Raw genomic sequence first — 14,839 nt, 5'->3', positions numbered from 1 at the left:
ATGTTCTCAAAGAAGAAAAATACAAATTGACTGATGTCCATTTCAAGTTAAAAACCCCTACAGTCACTTTGTGTGGACTTGCATCCCTTGTGCCATGGCACCACTGACATGCCAGTATCACATCCATTATGATTGTGATTATGTCAGGCATTCTGTTGGAGGAGCCATTGTCACCTATTTCACATTTCTCTGACAGGTACCACCACAACTTCTGTTCCACAACAGACTGTGGGTCATCACCATATTGACCCCTCCCACATGAAGTATCTGCAGACTAATAGTAAAGCAAAAACCTCAGGAGATGCAGCTATTTTTAAAAGACTAAACATTAAAGACTATGTATTTTCTCATATTTATTTTTTAACTGTATTTTTCTAAAATATATTAAAATAGAAAAGATGTTCATCTGATTCATACAAAGAAAATACCAATAATAAAATAAGTAATAAAATACTGAAAATATATGAAAGCACCAAAACAGTAAAATATTCATATTGGCAAAGACTCTAAGAATATATTTCTGGCAATTTTACAGTAAAGTGCTATTCAATCCACCCAAATTAAGGAATTGGCATTTTAATAGCATGGTTATTGTTATCTTAAGGTTACAAATTACTTTGTTACTTTTCTCACTAAGACAACAATCCATTTCATTATAAGCAAAGCATCTGAGTTGCATGCACATAAAAAAGAACCCAAGTAACAGCTTCATTATAAGCAGTTAACAATATTAATTGCCAAATCATTAGGAATACAAAATACTGAGAAACAAAACAGGCAGAAATGAGATTAGTGAAAAATTAAGAAAAAGCAGATGTGGTAAACCATTGTATAAATTAAGAGAGGACAGAAGATTGTGCACCAAACATTTATGCAGCCTTGCTTTGTACATTTTTTAGTAATCATATTGCTGGCTTTATTAGTTGATCTGTTCATTATTTTAAACTGCCCTTTTCTATTTTCTAGAAATGATCCTACATCACTAACACACTGTAAGCAAAAAGACAGAAGCAGAGTATGACCTTTATTTTTCCTTAACAATCACTTCTCATCTATTAAAGTTAGCAGACAAAACCAATAAATCTGTTACAAAGCCAATCTGTAGCAAAAATTAATTCAAGTAACATAATTCTTTTAAATCTCCTAAAGAGTGAAAATTTTAAATGTATGAAAGATACCATCAGTCTCCTTTTAAGTTTTTATCATTTTAATATACATATTTACAGCAATGAGTACAAAGAATCCTTGTTAGCAAAGTTCTTTCTAGCTTCATGCACCATTTCCACAACAATTTTTGTGAAATGGCTGACATAATACTTTTATGTTGCCTTCAAGTGCATTTAATCTTCCTGATTTGACTTGCTTTTTTTCATAATTTCATATGGAATTTAACCATATTGCACAGCTCAGAGTGAGTTCTTACACTGACTATGTAATAGCCTTTTTATGAACCAATAATAGGCCATCACAGTAAAAGTCAGCTCCCACACTCCTGTGATTTGAATACAAGTTGCTTTCCAAAAAAAAAAAAGAAGAGAATAGGAATAGTGTCTTGTCTTGTGCGTATGTTACTTGGTAAGAAATGTTTACAGTAACTTTTCATTTAGAAGAAGCACAAAAATAAGGAATTTAACCAATGAGAGCAATGAGTCTGAATTATCAAAATAATTACTAACAACAAATATCTTCCTTTATGTATATGCACATACACTGATTATATAAAAAAATCCACCTGTACTACATAATTTCTGTAAATTTTCCTGGATGAACAGATTAACCTTGGAATACACTAAGTTCACTGCTTGCATCTTCTATGGGAGTGATTCACAATGTAAGAATGAATATGATGAAATGAAATATTGTATTTAAAGTAGATGAATTGAGGAAAAAAAAGCACAACAGTCTTAAATAATGTTGTATTTGGTTTCTTCCTTCCAGTTCAGTAGTTTTTATTGAGTTGTTCAGTGAAAATAGGTCCTAGCTTTAACATCTTCCTCATGCCCTATCATAGGTGTCAACTTAGACAATAATTTCAGTAATTTTGTTGGCTGGTCATTCATTTCTTCTATTTTTTTTTCCCCAGTGAACTGTTCCTTGTTCATTGCTGTAGGCTCACAAACCTCATTTTGGCAGTTCCAGAATCCAAGTGCAGCACTGCAATCTTTTTGACTCCAACGAGCCATGATAGGCAGAGCACATCCAGGGCACAGCAATTCTTTTTAGCTTCTCTGGGCATACGCCAGGTAGAAGCAGAAGGCAGCAACAGTAACTGATAGCAGTGATAAAACAACTGACAGCTGCTGGAACCAGAGGCAGCGATTCATCTGCTCCTCAAGTCTTTTATTAATCTGCAGTAAATGAGTTAGCTGAAAATAGAACAGTTTCATTAAGTCAGAATTACGGCACTTGAAAGCACTTAGCAATTTTGAGCTATTCTGGCAATAAGGAAAAGAAAAAAGAAAAAGAAAAAAGAAAAAAAGAAAAAAGAAAAAAGAAAAAAGAAAAAAGAAAAAAGAAAAAAGAAAAAAGAAAAAAAGAGAAAAAAAATGGCCTTCTCTCAGTGGTCTCTCAGCAATACCTTTTCCATCACTACACACTTCAGGAATCTCTCCCACTAAAAGAGCTTCACATCTTAACTTATGGATAACCAATATGACCTGCATCAAGCAGGTGACATTCAGAAGCAAAAGATACCACTGACACTCCTTGATATGTCAGATCTCTATATACACAAGAAGAAGGAGAAAACTGAATTGAAAATTTAATGATTATTAAATCACTATCATTAAACAAAATAATTAAATCACTATCACTATCACTGATGTAGTTACCTTCAATTGCTGAGACATTCAAATAGTATAATTTACAAAATACCAAAAAGGTTCAGTAAAAATTCTTTTATCTCTACCACATTCTATAATTTTATCTATTATTTTATCTCTACCATTTTCTATAATTTTGCTAAATATTCAGCACAAAGGAATATGCTATTACCTGTATATGTAAATCTTCATTAGTTTTTGCTGGAATATTAAATGCATTGTCTTTTAATGTCAGAGAAGAGGGCTTACTACTTTCTAGGACGTGACACCTCAGCCTATAAAAAGGAAACAAGAACACATACCAAAAATCACAAATTTAATGCAATATTGCATAATTAGGAGTAAACAATCCATCTTAAGATGATAAAATCCCTGCACTTTTAAAATTTAAGAGACAATAATTGTAATTACACTACATTTAGTCTAGGTTTACCAAAAAGTAAAGGTCAGGTTTGTATTCATGAGTAGCTAATGTACACAGCACACTTGTAATCAAATAATCTCTCTCTGTTGTTTCAGGGTCTGTCTTAAAAAGAAACTAAATAAATTGCACCACTTATGCAAGGAAGCTCAAGGTCACTCACATGATGTAGATTTTAATCAAAAGGGAAGTAAGGGATAAGCACTTGAAGCAAATACAGAACAAGATTCAGGCATCAAGACTCACAAAATACTTTTTCCACAGTAGTTTTGGCCACGAGGGGGTAAAGGCAGCTCCAAAAAAAATAGCCCCAAAAACCCACAGCAAAACTCCAGGAACAATCTAAGGCAAAAAACCAGTCAAAAGTGCAGGGAACTTCTCCTAGACATGTTCAGTGATATCACCCAATGTGACTGGATGAGACAGAAGAGCAACAGGTGCATTTAAAAAAGTCTATGGGGAAATGTATTTTTCTAGCAATTTTTCTAGATGACTATTTCACCACTAAATAATGAAAATACACATATGAACATGTGAGAGGTTTTACAGAAATTTTCTACAAAATTCCAATTTTCCCTAGAAGAAAAAGAACATTTTTAATATTGTCTAGAAAATAGTTTTGCATTTACTATGCCTGCTTTCCTTGAGTGCTTCCTTTTAGAAAACTCAAGCAACACATTCTTATTAAAAAACCAGAACCCCTATTGTTCATGTGTATTTTCACATGCATTCATATTTTTTCCACTTAACTCTTAATCAGCACAAGAATAACAAGAAAAAAAGAACAGCATGTCCAGAATACCATTTTATACATTAAGCCCACATCTGATCAGTCAAAACAGAGCAAAAGTCTCAGTAATGTATTTTGGTCAGTAACCACGCAAGTGAATTTGGTGAATCCTTCACTGATTAGGATTACATAAATGCTATAAGTCAGCTAAATAATAGAAGCTTAAACAACCCCAAACCCCTATTACCAGAAAACCATATGCTTACCTATGTTCCATCACTTTGGCCCTAGGGACTTCTTTCCAAAACTGAGTCAGTTCTGGCACACCTGCTCCAGAAGACTGGTCCATTTCTGCTGCCATTATAAGGAAACGATCCTGCAAAGAAGCTGCAAAACCTGCCCTCAAGGAAGACAAAAAAACCAAAAAAAAACAACAGTGTGCTTAAATAAAACAACAATATTGCAAGGAGGATAGAAGTATTTCGCACAAAAGTGCCATAATATGAGAACTTGCTTATTGCAGTACACCAGACACTGACTAACTAGAAATAAAAACTAGGAAATTATTCTCTAAAGCTCAATAATTCTAATTACAGTTTCCCCAAAATTACATATGTTCATTTTAACAGAACTAGTTTCATCTTAATAGCTCAAAGACAACCCAAAATTTTCTCTAGCAAATTCACATGTCCTTGCAACAATTTAGGAAACTGATTTACTGCACATAAACTCCCACTGTAGTAATGAACCATGAGACAACTGCCACTCAGACTTTTTGTTTTTTAAGGCAAGAAACAAAATGGGTTGCAGACAACAGCTGCTTATGCCTAAGTGGAGCAGTAAATCAGTACAGGCAGTTACTCAAATCCTTTCTGACATCCATGTTTTTCTAACAAATGGTACCATTCTCATACAAGAGTCAAGTAGACATGGGCATCAGTCAGTCCCACACACCAGCAAGCACACACAACCATCAGTGTCTAGAGCATGTCTAATGCTACTTGCCCAGATTTCTTACATGCTCTGTTTTACAGTTTTACTTACCACCATGAAGAGAAACTATTATATCTAATGATGTGCCAGGTTCACAGCTGCTGTTACTGGGTTTAACCCTGTATTTTTCTGGTGCAGTTGTTCTAACCTATAAACAAGAAATACAAAGGACACAGTAAGTGCATGCAGAAACTACAATTGCTTCATAACTTTTCTCATTCTGTAATAAATAAATCCCTAAAAGCTTGACTATTAGGACAAATCTCTAAAACACATCATTTTGTAGGCATAATAGGACTCTTGAATATTCCTTTTTCCTCCCTGTCAATGGCGTTCATCCTTTGTTTTCTTGCATTTGCTATTTTTCTTTTGCATACATATTTAAAACCAGCCAAGAGCATGTTATAATGAATATGAAAATATGAAAATTTTAAGTTATTTTAATGTGCAGACAATGCAAAACATGGGAAAAAATCCACAAAGATGCAAGTAAACTCCATCTTTCTGAAGCAAATGTAACTATTAATTCCTTTGAAGGTGGCATTTGCAGATGGATCTGCATCATTTTTTAGTTAGTATTACTAACTTGTTTCCAGCCAGTATTTTAAAAGAAACATTCTAAAAAGATGACTTAATGCTCAAGCCTTTCTCTTTCAAGAAGTATTACTCTCACTAAAAAAACAACCATCAGTTTTGCTCTTTTTAGTCCGTGCTCCAAAGATTTGTAACACTAATTACCCCCTTTGAGGTGGTACATTGTAGACATAAATTCAACCCGAAGATCTTTGATCTGCCTCAAACATCACTACACAATAAAAAATTTTGTCTGTAAAATGGATTTAATAGCATTCTTCCTCCTTACAGAAAACAATAAAAAGTTAGTTAGTAAACCAGGCCACACATAAAACACTTACTTTAAAAGCCACTACATTTTTAGTGACGTTTGTGAGAACTATCAAACATTTTTTCTCTCCAGTTTCTTTGGATCCAAAATATAGCTCTTCTGCTGGGCTAACAGAAAATTTAAAAATAATTAGTTTCTTCAGATTATCTTTACAACAGATCACAGAAAAAACTTGACCACACCTCCAGGAAAATAAAATACTTTCTACCCTGCAGCTACAGTCACCATAAACAGATTTTCATCAAAAAAAGCTATGATAACAAAAAGCAGAAATTATGTAGTGAAGCTCAGGGTTGACTCATGACAAGTGGAACTGGCTGCCTCAGCTGATAACTGCCCTTGACTTCTGCCATCTGAAAGAGCCAACAGATACTCGGAGTCAGCTACTGCGTCTTTGGGCAGTGTGTTAAGGGAAAGCATCGCTGACTTTAATTTATGCTCATGTTAAGGAGTATAAGGTGTCACAAACAGGGAGTAATTTCAACCTCAAACATCTAACCTTGTCAGGGATATAGTGCACACATAAGAGAAGGCAGATATCCACAACTGGCAATCATTTCAACCACGACAGCTGAATCCACTTGTACTTATGAGTCAGTCTTCACATACTTGTGGTACCACATGCATAAATAAAGTTATTGCTTGTTTTTTAATATTCTTGTGCAATTAAGAGAGTCATGCATGAGATATTTTAAACCACATCAAACTAACACAACTCAATTTGGATAAGCATTCAAATGAACACTAGTAGGTAAAAGGTAGGGCATGCTCATATAATGTAAGGAAAGGAAACTTGAGCAGCAAGTGAAGAACCTTTTCTTTCATTATGTCACATGAGGAGCACGCAAAGAACTGCCATTCTACTCCGTACTACTGAACAGCATATACTTTTTCAAAACACGTGATTTTTTTTCCCCATGTCCTCTTTTTGGAATGACAATTTCATGTTAATTTGACCTCCTCCTCAAAAGGCTTCCTTTTATGGTACCAATCCTTCTCCTACTTAAACCAGCGTATGAGTGAGAAGAAAAGCCCTTGGTGCTGTAGGGCAAGTGTGAACGCCCACACCAGAAGCAGATTCCGGGGGTGACTGTGATGTTGGGGTGCTGATGTTTTACAGTGCATTACTCAGTCCACATGACAAGACTACTTCTTTTGTGGTGGGGATAAGGAAGTGTGCCAAATAAGGTAGAAACCAGAAAAGGGATGGGGTTTAACACCACTTAATAGGGTAATTCCCTCCTCCTCTCAGTATTCCTTCATTTCCAAATTGTCAATTTAAGTAACCAGTGCTAGGGAAGGGAAGGATTGTAGCTACAACATAGCTTAGCTATCTTAATACTGTACCAGTGCAGCTGTGTGTAGCTGTATTACTGCAGTGATTGCAAGATGAACCAGAAATAAAACTAGATAACAATAATCAGCCTCAAAATAAGTCACAAACATGATCAAAGGAAGGAACATTCTGCCAGAGCCTGATCTTTCTTGTTCTACCAATTATGGTCATTGAGCAAAGCTAAAATAAAAAAAATAAAAAAAAAAAACCACAAAAACTTGGGGACCATGGCTGTATGGTTCTTGTCAGTGAAATCAAGTTCCACAGCGTTGGGGGTAGGTGGCATGTAGCTATTAGGAGGTAGGAGGGTGGATTTTTTAAACAAACACCCAAGCTTTTTAACTTTTACAGATGCAGGAATTTCCTTACTCTGATGTGTGTGACATAACCAGCTTGTACTAGAAATTCTTGTACCACAAGACACCACGAGCTGCTCCTCTGCCAGACAGTACAAGGAAGCTGCTGCTTTTTGTCTGACTAAACAAATTCACTTATTGAGGAGGAAAGTCAGAGGCAGCCTTTCATTGTAAGGTATACAAGGCAAATACAGTTGTGTTCTAAATGAGGGAGACAGCTGACTCATAAGCATGACTAAAAATACAAGAAACAAAAGACCACAAGGACCCAGCTTTGGCCCATCATTTTATGGTGCCAGAGGGGCAGTGCCTCAGCTGCATGCTCAGGCTCTGGGCTGCTCCCTTCACTGGGCAGTGCTGGGAGATGAGCAAGGATGCACGTTAATCATGGTGGCAGAGCTTATGGTCTCTGTGATAGGTGCCCAAAACTGGTTATGAATGGCACTATACATTATTGGTTCAATCACCTTCAGTAAAATGTCCAGAGCAACAGGTGCACTCAGGATTTTACTTTAAAAACAAAACAAACAGCAAGAACAATGGAGACACCAGTATTTTATTTTCCATGACAGCAAGACTACAAGTATTAACACCTCTATACTTGACTAACTTTATTCTTCCATGTGTTGCAGTCCATGTAAGTTACTTCTATTCAATGACAGCTTGAAATATTTTAAGAGAAAAAACAGAAATTTCTGGGGGTCTTTCTGCTTGTTTGGATTTCTTTTTCTTGTCTGCTTATGATTTGTGCTTTCTTTTTCAAATAAGTGGTTGGAAAAACACATCTAGCATTGTGATTGTCACAGAAAATGTTCAACATTCTTTTATAATCACAATTCTGCAGTCTACGCCTTTGTCTTGCCATACAAGAAACTAAGGCTATACAGAGGAGGCTTTTCATTTCAAATGTAGGAAAAAATTTACACATACAAAATATATTTATGATAATGAGCATGTCATTATTAAAATTCATTCCAAAACTAATTCATTACAGCACTTAAAAAGTTAGCTAAGAAATTACCTAAAAATTAGATATTTTCTTCATTCATCTAATAGCAAACTGAAAGTGAAAATAAAAGTTAACATCTAAATCAAATTCTAAACAAGCATCTTAACCTAAAAGGCAGTGAAAAGAAAAAGTGGTATTGGTTAATTGATTTCTTTATTCTAGCTTAGTGATAAAAACAACTGCAAGATGTAGCATCCTGGATGACAAAACCTTCTGGGTAGATACGTTATTATAGAGCCCTTTCCACACAAAATAAACTGGACCCATTAATCAAGTTTAACTGGTGGAAACTATTACTGTAGACATTTATACCATCATAAGCCAAAAGAATTCATGCAGGATTTGACAGTGAAAACTGTCTTGAAAAAAACATTGTTTTTTCTTGAGCCAATGAAATCAAACAATGTCAAACCACTGCTCTCGTTACAGGTAAGGACAGGCTTAACTGAGTCAGATGGTTTCTCAATATAAAACACTTCTACAATTCTATGGAATATACACCTATTTGTACAAAAAGTATATCCATTTTTGGTGACACCAGAAGATTCACTGAAAACTTGTAAAACCAGAAAAACTCTTTGAGCTTTGTAAAAATCCATCTTAAAAAGTTGTTTATAATTTGTTTTCCTCTAACGGTCTGAAAAAAGTTTATTTTGAAAACCAACTAGTTCAGTACTCAAGGAACATTGTAAAAAGAAAATTTAAGAAAATTATTATTACCTGATATGTAATAAAGGTCCTTTAAAAGTGGTTAATGCTTTCTTTGCATTTTTTGGTTTGACCTCTGTTTTGTCAGTTTCCTCTGATTTGGAAATTTGTTCTATAGAATTCATCTGAGTAAAAATGATAGTTATAATGATTAACTAGAAAGCTGGATTACATGTTACAGAATCATGCAGGTATTTCAAAGAATATGATGAGGCTTATTTCAACAGTTTACATATTAAAGACTAAGTTTTATGTATATTCATTCCCTGAAGGCACTTGAAGTCCATTGAATAAAATGATTTACTATAGAAGATACATAACACATTAAACATGTACGAAACAAAAATTCTGCTTTGTCTTTTTTCCATATATTTTCCTGATGGTCGGGTCTGTTTTTGAAAACTCCAGACACATTAAGTTATAGCACTTCAAATATCAAAGGTTACAAAGCACTGGTATTATTCACCCATTTCAAATTAAAATTAAAACAGATTAAAACAATACAATCTGTATTATATACTGTACCACTCTAACAGAAAACACAGTACCAATTCCACACTTCATTACATTGCAGGGTAGCTAAACATATCTTCACTGCTCTTAGATGAAACTCTGAAGTATTGCAGAACATAAAAGAAATAATACTGATTGAATTGGTGCTTTCAAAACTGCAGGTACATCTTAGGTTCTGAGGGTTTTCTTCTATAACATTAGGAAAATACATGCAAAACAGGGCAGGTGCTGGGGGGTACAGAAGACTGAAAGTATTAGTGACATCATGATTCCAGATCAGCTGGCTGAAGAATTTGCTTTTTTATTCCACTCTTAATATGGAGAAAGGACATGAAGAGAACTCAGTTCACGCAAGTTTGAAAGTATGGGAATGAAAGGAATACAAAACTTTATATGAAATAGGCTGTATAAAGAGAACCCACATGAGAACTTTTTTAGTAATTATATAAAAGTGGTAGAAAAATGTTGGTGTGTAAATACACTGCACTAGTTATACGTTAGGCTTTGTTCAACATAAAACTACCACAAAAAATATTACTATAGAGCACAAAATGGAAAGCACCTACAGGACAGGCACTTACTAACCAAGTTTAGCACTCATGATTCCCTGTGCTGAAAAAATCTGAGTAGCACCTTGGTTACACTGAATAAAAGTGAAAACAATTACATGCTTTATGGTATTTCAAGAGTAAAAAAAGTAAAAAAACGAAAATACCTTAAGTAGAAAGTTAAGTCACCCAAGCAAATTAAAAGCCAACAAACACTGACGCTTTTTAAGCACCAAAGGCAACTCACAGAGCAGAAATTCTCCATGTTTCTGTACGTGAGAATCACAGCTTCTAACATGTGCTCCAAGGAAAAACAAGCTACTGAGTCTATCCATGGTTATGCAATGCTTCCTTTTGACCTTAAGGTCAGTGCAATTATCTAATTTTTTTTTAAAGCTGGCCAAGTTACAAATAACAGCTGTACTACTTAGTGAGCTGCACATTTCAAATTATTCTGACAAACCTGTAACAGTAAATGAAACTGTATTCTACTCCACAAAAGAGAAGTTTTGCAAGTAATATTCCAAAATTAATTATGATACTAAAGTAGTCAATTTCAAATTTTTTTCTACAATTTTCAAGAGCAATATCCCCAGTTAATATTACTGCATATTCCTAAATATCACTTCATAGGAACTTCTGTAAAACAATGCCTTTATTTCTGGATAAACAACACTGCAGGAAGATTATGTTGCAAAACATGATTGATGGAATAGGAATACAATTTCTCCTGAGAATAAATGAAAACATTTATATGTTGAGATTTTATCAATAATTTAAGAAAACAAAGTAACATCCAACAGTGCATAAATATTTAACAACATTTTTTCATGTACATTCTGATTTAAGCATCAGCGAAAACTAGATATCCCTCAAAATGATCACCACTAAATCTCCCAAGATTAAAAATATCCCAAGATTAAAAAGAAACCTACTAGAAAGACAACCTTTGAAAGTAAAATATAGAAACCTTTCCTTTTGCTGTACAATTCACTATATTCCAAGAGACAGACTAAATACTTTGTGCACATTTTACACATTCTGAAGCATAAAACTTGTCTTAACAGACCAAAAGTCAAGGCTGAAACTGCAACTATAATTTTTCAGTTTTCCTGTGTTCTTTTGCTAAATTAGAAGACAGAAAAACTGTTAAAAAAATACAACACAAAGACAAGTAACCAAAAGTGTATGTCTATTGTCCCACTCTGTAACCATCTAGCTAGTCTTGCCTAAATCTTCACTTAGATACCTTTTTCTGATTAAGGTTTTGTGCTTCATTCAGCTCCCCAGCCTCCTTGGTGTCTGCATCTATCTCCTCTTTACTTTCATGCTCATCTTCACTTGTAATGGGCCCATTTTCACATAAAGGAGTTTGAAAATCATCATCAACCAATGGAGGATAACTGTACTTGAAGGAATCCTGAAAGATAAGGATTTATAAAAGATGAGTTATTTGAGAGGATTAGAAGGGCCTTCTCTACGGTTTTTTAAATGGAAATACTGTCTTTGTTTCTTATTTCACATTACTTTTATGTTTTATTTATCCATTTCAAGGTGCACCCCTGCACAGAAAGCTGACACCAAAAATTTCTATTTTATCATCAATAGACAAATAAATACAGTCATCCAATGAAGCCAGTAAACTGTAACTTTTATTTATATTCACAGCAGAACTACAGAAGCTGGTCTATCAAGGATCAGCATTCAGAGTATAATTGCTGAAGTTCCCTTCTTAGTTCTTAAAAACATGGTTTAAATCTTATGACAGCTATTTCTAAAAATATTTCAGAAGTGATGAAGAACATCAGTTGTTCCTTGTATGTTAGTTTCATAATGGATACTTTAAAAAAACAAAATAAAGCCCAAAACCATAAAACAATCCCAAATAATCCCTTAAGTTTAACATAATGTGTGTGGACCTTTAGCATATTCTGCAATTCAGACCTCTAGTCCTTGGAATGCCAAATCAATTTAAAGACCATATTTAAGACATCTGAATAATGCAGCAGCAGAATACTTAAGTTCTCAATGAGTCTACAATAAAGATACCTTTTCCATTGGAAGATCAGTAAAAACCAATTTTTGCTGACTAGAAATTTTCTTAACATTCTCCAAATTGTTTTATTACATGTAATGTTAGAGGCAGTGTTTGAATGGGGATCTCTGTTCCTACTGCATTTTCAAACAGTTTTAAGAATCAAGGAAACTGATATAGTCTGTCAGCTTTTCCAGTGGAGAAAAATAACATAGTTTTGACTCCTGCCAAAGGCAGAATGGAGCAATGCCCATTTCACAAATGATGCCTCCCTCAGCAAGGATTTATACAAAGGTATTCAAGAGAGCTCTCCATAAGCAAGAACATTTTCTCAAAACAAGGAATAATGTGTTGTTAAGACAGATTAAAAGGGAAAAGTCTTAGATGAACCTATTCAAAGAAATCAAAAACAAAAAAGTATACTTCCTGATCATCTATAATTATAATCAAGGTCAAAATCTCATCTACTCTTTTGTAGCAACAGTCAAAGACCTCTAGGTGACTAAAACAGGTATTCCCTGGCTCAAACAATGCCCTATTAAGAGCCAGAAGGACAAGCTTTAAGTATCAGTTACAGACTAAATCATATTAAAAGACAAGACTCCAGTCCACAAGAAATATTACAGCAGTCTTACAGAATACTGACATCCCACATTTGACAGAAATATCCAGCTTCTCCTTATCCAAACCAACAAAGCCTCATCATTCCCTCCCAGCATAGGATGAATGGCATGTAACAAAGTGACCTTAATAGAGGGAAATTAATTTTACTGCACACTTGACTTGGCCTTGTTAATCCATGCTGCTGGATAGCTTCAAGAGCTGAGTTGTCCCACTGACGAGATTCTGTTCAAAGTCCCACACTTCCTAGTTACAGTGCCTAAGTTTCAGTGACATGGGTATATCTGCTAACAGGGTGAAAACCTCAGCCATTCAATGCCTGATACATCCATTCTAGAGACCTATGACTCTTCTTTACAGCACATCTAGAGAAGTCATGCTACTATTTTTGCAATTTTTGTAGAGGTGTCTTAATCATAGTAGTGATATATTCTAAGATAACACGCACAGTGACTATGAAGTCATATGCAAGCTTAGCCCTGTCTTAACTTCAGGCCACTGACCTATATAAGGTACTTTCAAGAAAACCTGTGGGCTATCAATTTAGATACCCAGGTGAAGAGCACAGCAGTTGCACACATTGTTCAATATTGGCACCAGTAGAAAGACTCTTGATCAATTCATCCTTGTTAAATCCATCTTCTGACAAAGAAAGACTGGGCAAAACAAATCAAAACCCTACTGTGTGTACATGTCTTGTATCAAAGTGTACACGGTATGTACTCCAGTCTTGCAGAAAATATTACTGAAGAAACAAATCTCTCTGCTCAGTCAGAAATGTGTATGCCTTAAGAAGGGGACTGTTCCAACATCTGGAAATGGCAAAATGTGTGATACAATACATAGGAAAGCCAGAAAACACTGAGTTAGCATACATTTATTTCTAAATGAAAAATATTACCAAGTGGCTCTTGAGCACCTAACCCTAATTTTCCAGGCTGGCTAGCATCAGCTTGCTCCTAGATCTGCCTTGGGCAATTTTGACAAGCTCTACCAAAATAAACCTGCTATAAAGCAAATGACCTCTGCACTATGGAGAAGAACAACTCGAAGCCACATACATGGTACGTGGCATGTATGGATTAGCAATATGGTAACAGCCACAGACAAGAGACTGATGAGGACTTGAATGACCAAATTCATATTCCAAAGTCCTGCAAAACCCAAGTTTCTGTTTTCCATAAGTAGTTTTAATGCTTTTGGTACTCTGGAGACATCTTTGCCCACTAGTTGTCTAAAATCAAGCATGTGATATTCCTCTTTCACAGCCAGCTGACAGTCAATCAAAGGATTTTAATGCTACGGCAAGTTTTTGATTCATCTTTTGAGTGACCCTGAGATAGACTTAAAACACGCTTGAAGATAACTTCACACATGGAAGCTTGGAGGCTTCCAACAGAGACAAAGAACAGCTCCCTTACTTAAGCAATCACTGACTCCAACACTATTAATTCTATGGATTTTTTGTTACTTCCAGAACTAGTCTCTAACATTCTTCTGGAATACAAAGAATGTAAGTGCAGTGGAATCTAGGTATCTCCCCAAATTAACCTGCCAAATGATCTGCTCCACTAGTTGCTTCCATCTGGAAAGACTTGGCTCTTCAAAATTGGATCCTGGCAGGGGACACAGCAAAGGATGCACAGATATGCTGTGCTCTTCACAGGCATTATACTTATTGTGAATGTGAAGATCTGTAACTAAATGTGTGGAAATGAAAGATGACAGAGAAAATCTGTCAAAAAAAGAAGGAAGCAAAAAAAAAAAAAATAAATAAAGCTCCTCACAAACAAAACCAAACACTAGAGAAAAATGGAAGGAATCAATTTATGCAAGTCAGATA

At 34.9% G+C, this 14,839-nt stretch overlaps 1 protein-coding gene across 2 annotated transcripts in view; it reads right to left on the bottom strand.

Moving 5' to 3' along the window:
* Window positions 1-338: 338 nt before the first annotated feature.
* MOSPD2 (motile sperm domain containing 2) overlaps window positions 339-14,839 on the bottom strand; it is a 32,746-nt gene continuing 18,245 nt past the window's right edge. For both annotated transcript variants that reach the window (XM_041472443.1, XM_041472444.1), the window contains exons 9-15: window positions 11,590-11,760; window positions 9,292-9,404; window positions 5,881-5,977; window positions 5,018-5,114; window positions 4,240-4,369; window positions 2,995-3,097; window positions 339-2,366 (exon numbers count right to left, since the gene is read on the bottom strand). In XM_041472443.1, coding sequence (XP_041328377.1) covers window positions 2,220-2,366; window positions 2,995-3,097; window positions 4,240-4,369; window positions 5,018-5,114; window positions 5,881-5,977; window positions 9,292-9,404; window positions 11,590-11,760 — 858 coding nt within the window. In that variant the 3' untranslated portion in view covers window positions 339-2,219. The remainder of the gene's footprint in view (window positions 2,367-2,994; window positions 3,098-4,239; window positions 4,370-5,017; window positions 5,115-5,880; window positions 5,978-9,291; window positions 9,405-11,589; window positions 11,761-14,839) is intronic.

This window comes from Pyrgilauda ruficollis, unplaced genomic scaffold (genome assembly GCF_017590135.1).
Source record: "Pyrgilauda ruficollis isolate IOZ18807 unplaced genomic scaffold, ASM1759013v1 scaffold29, whole genome shotgun sequence".
In the NCBI taxonomy this organism is placed as follows: Eukaryota; Metazoa; Chordata; class Aves; order Passeriformes; family Passeridae; genus Pyrgilauda; species Pyrgilauda ruficollis.
Note: the sequence above shows the minus strand (reverse complement) of the source record. Positions and strands in the feature narration are given on the sequence as shown.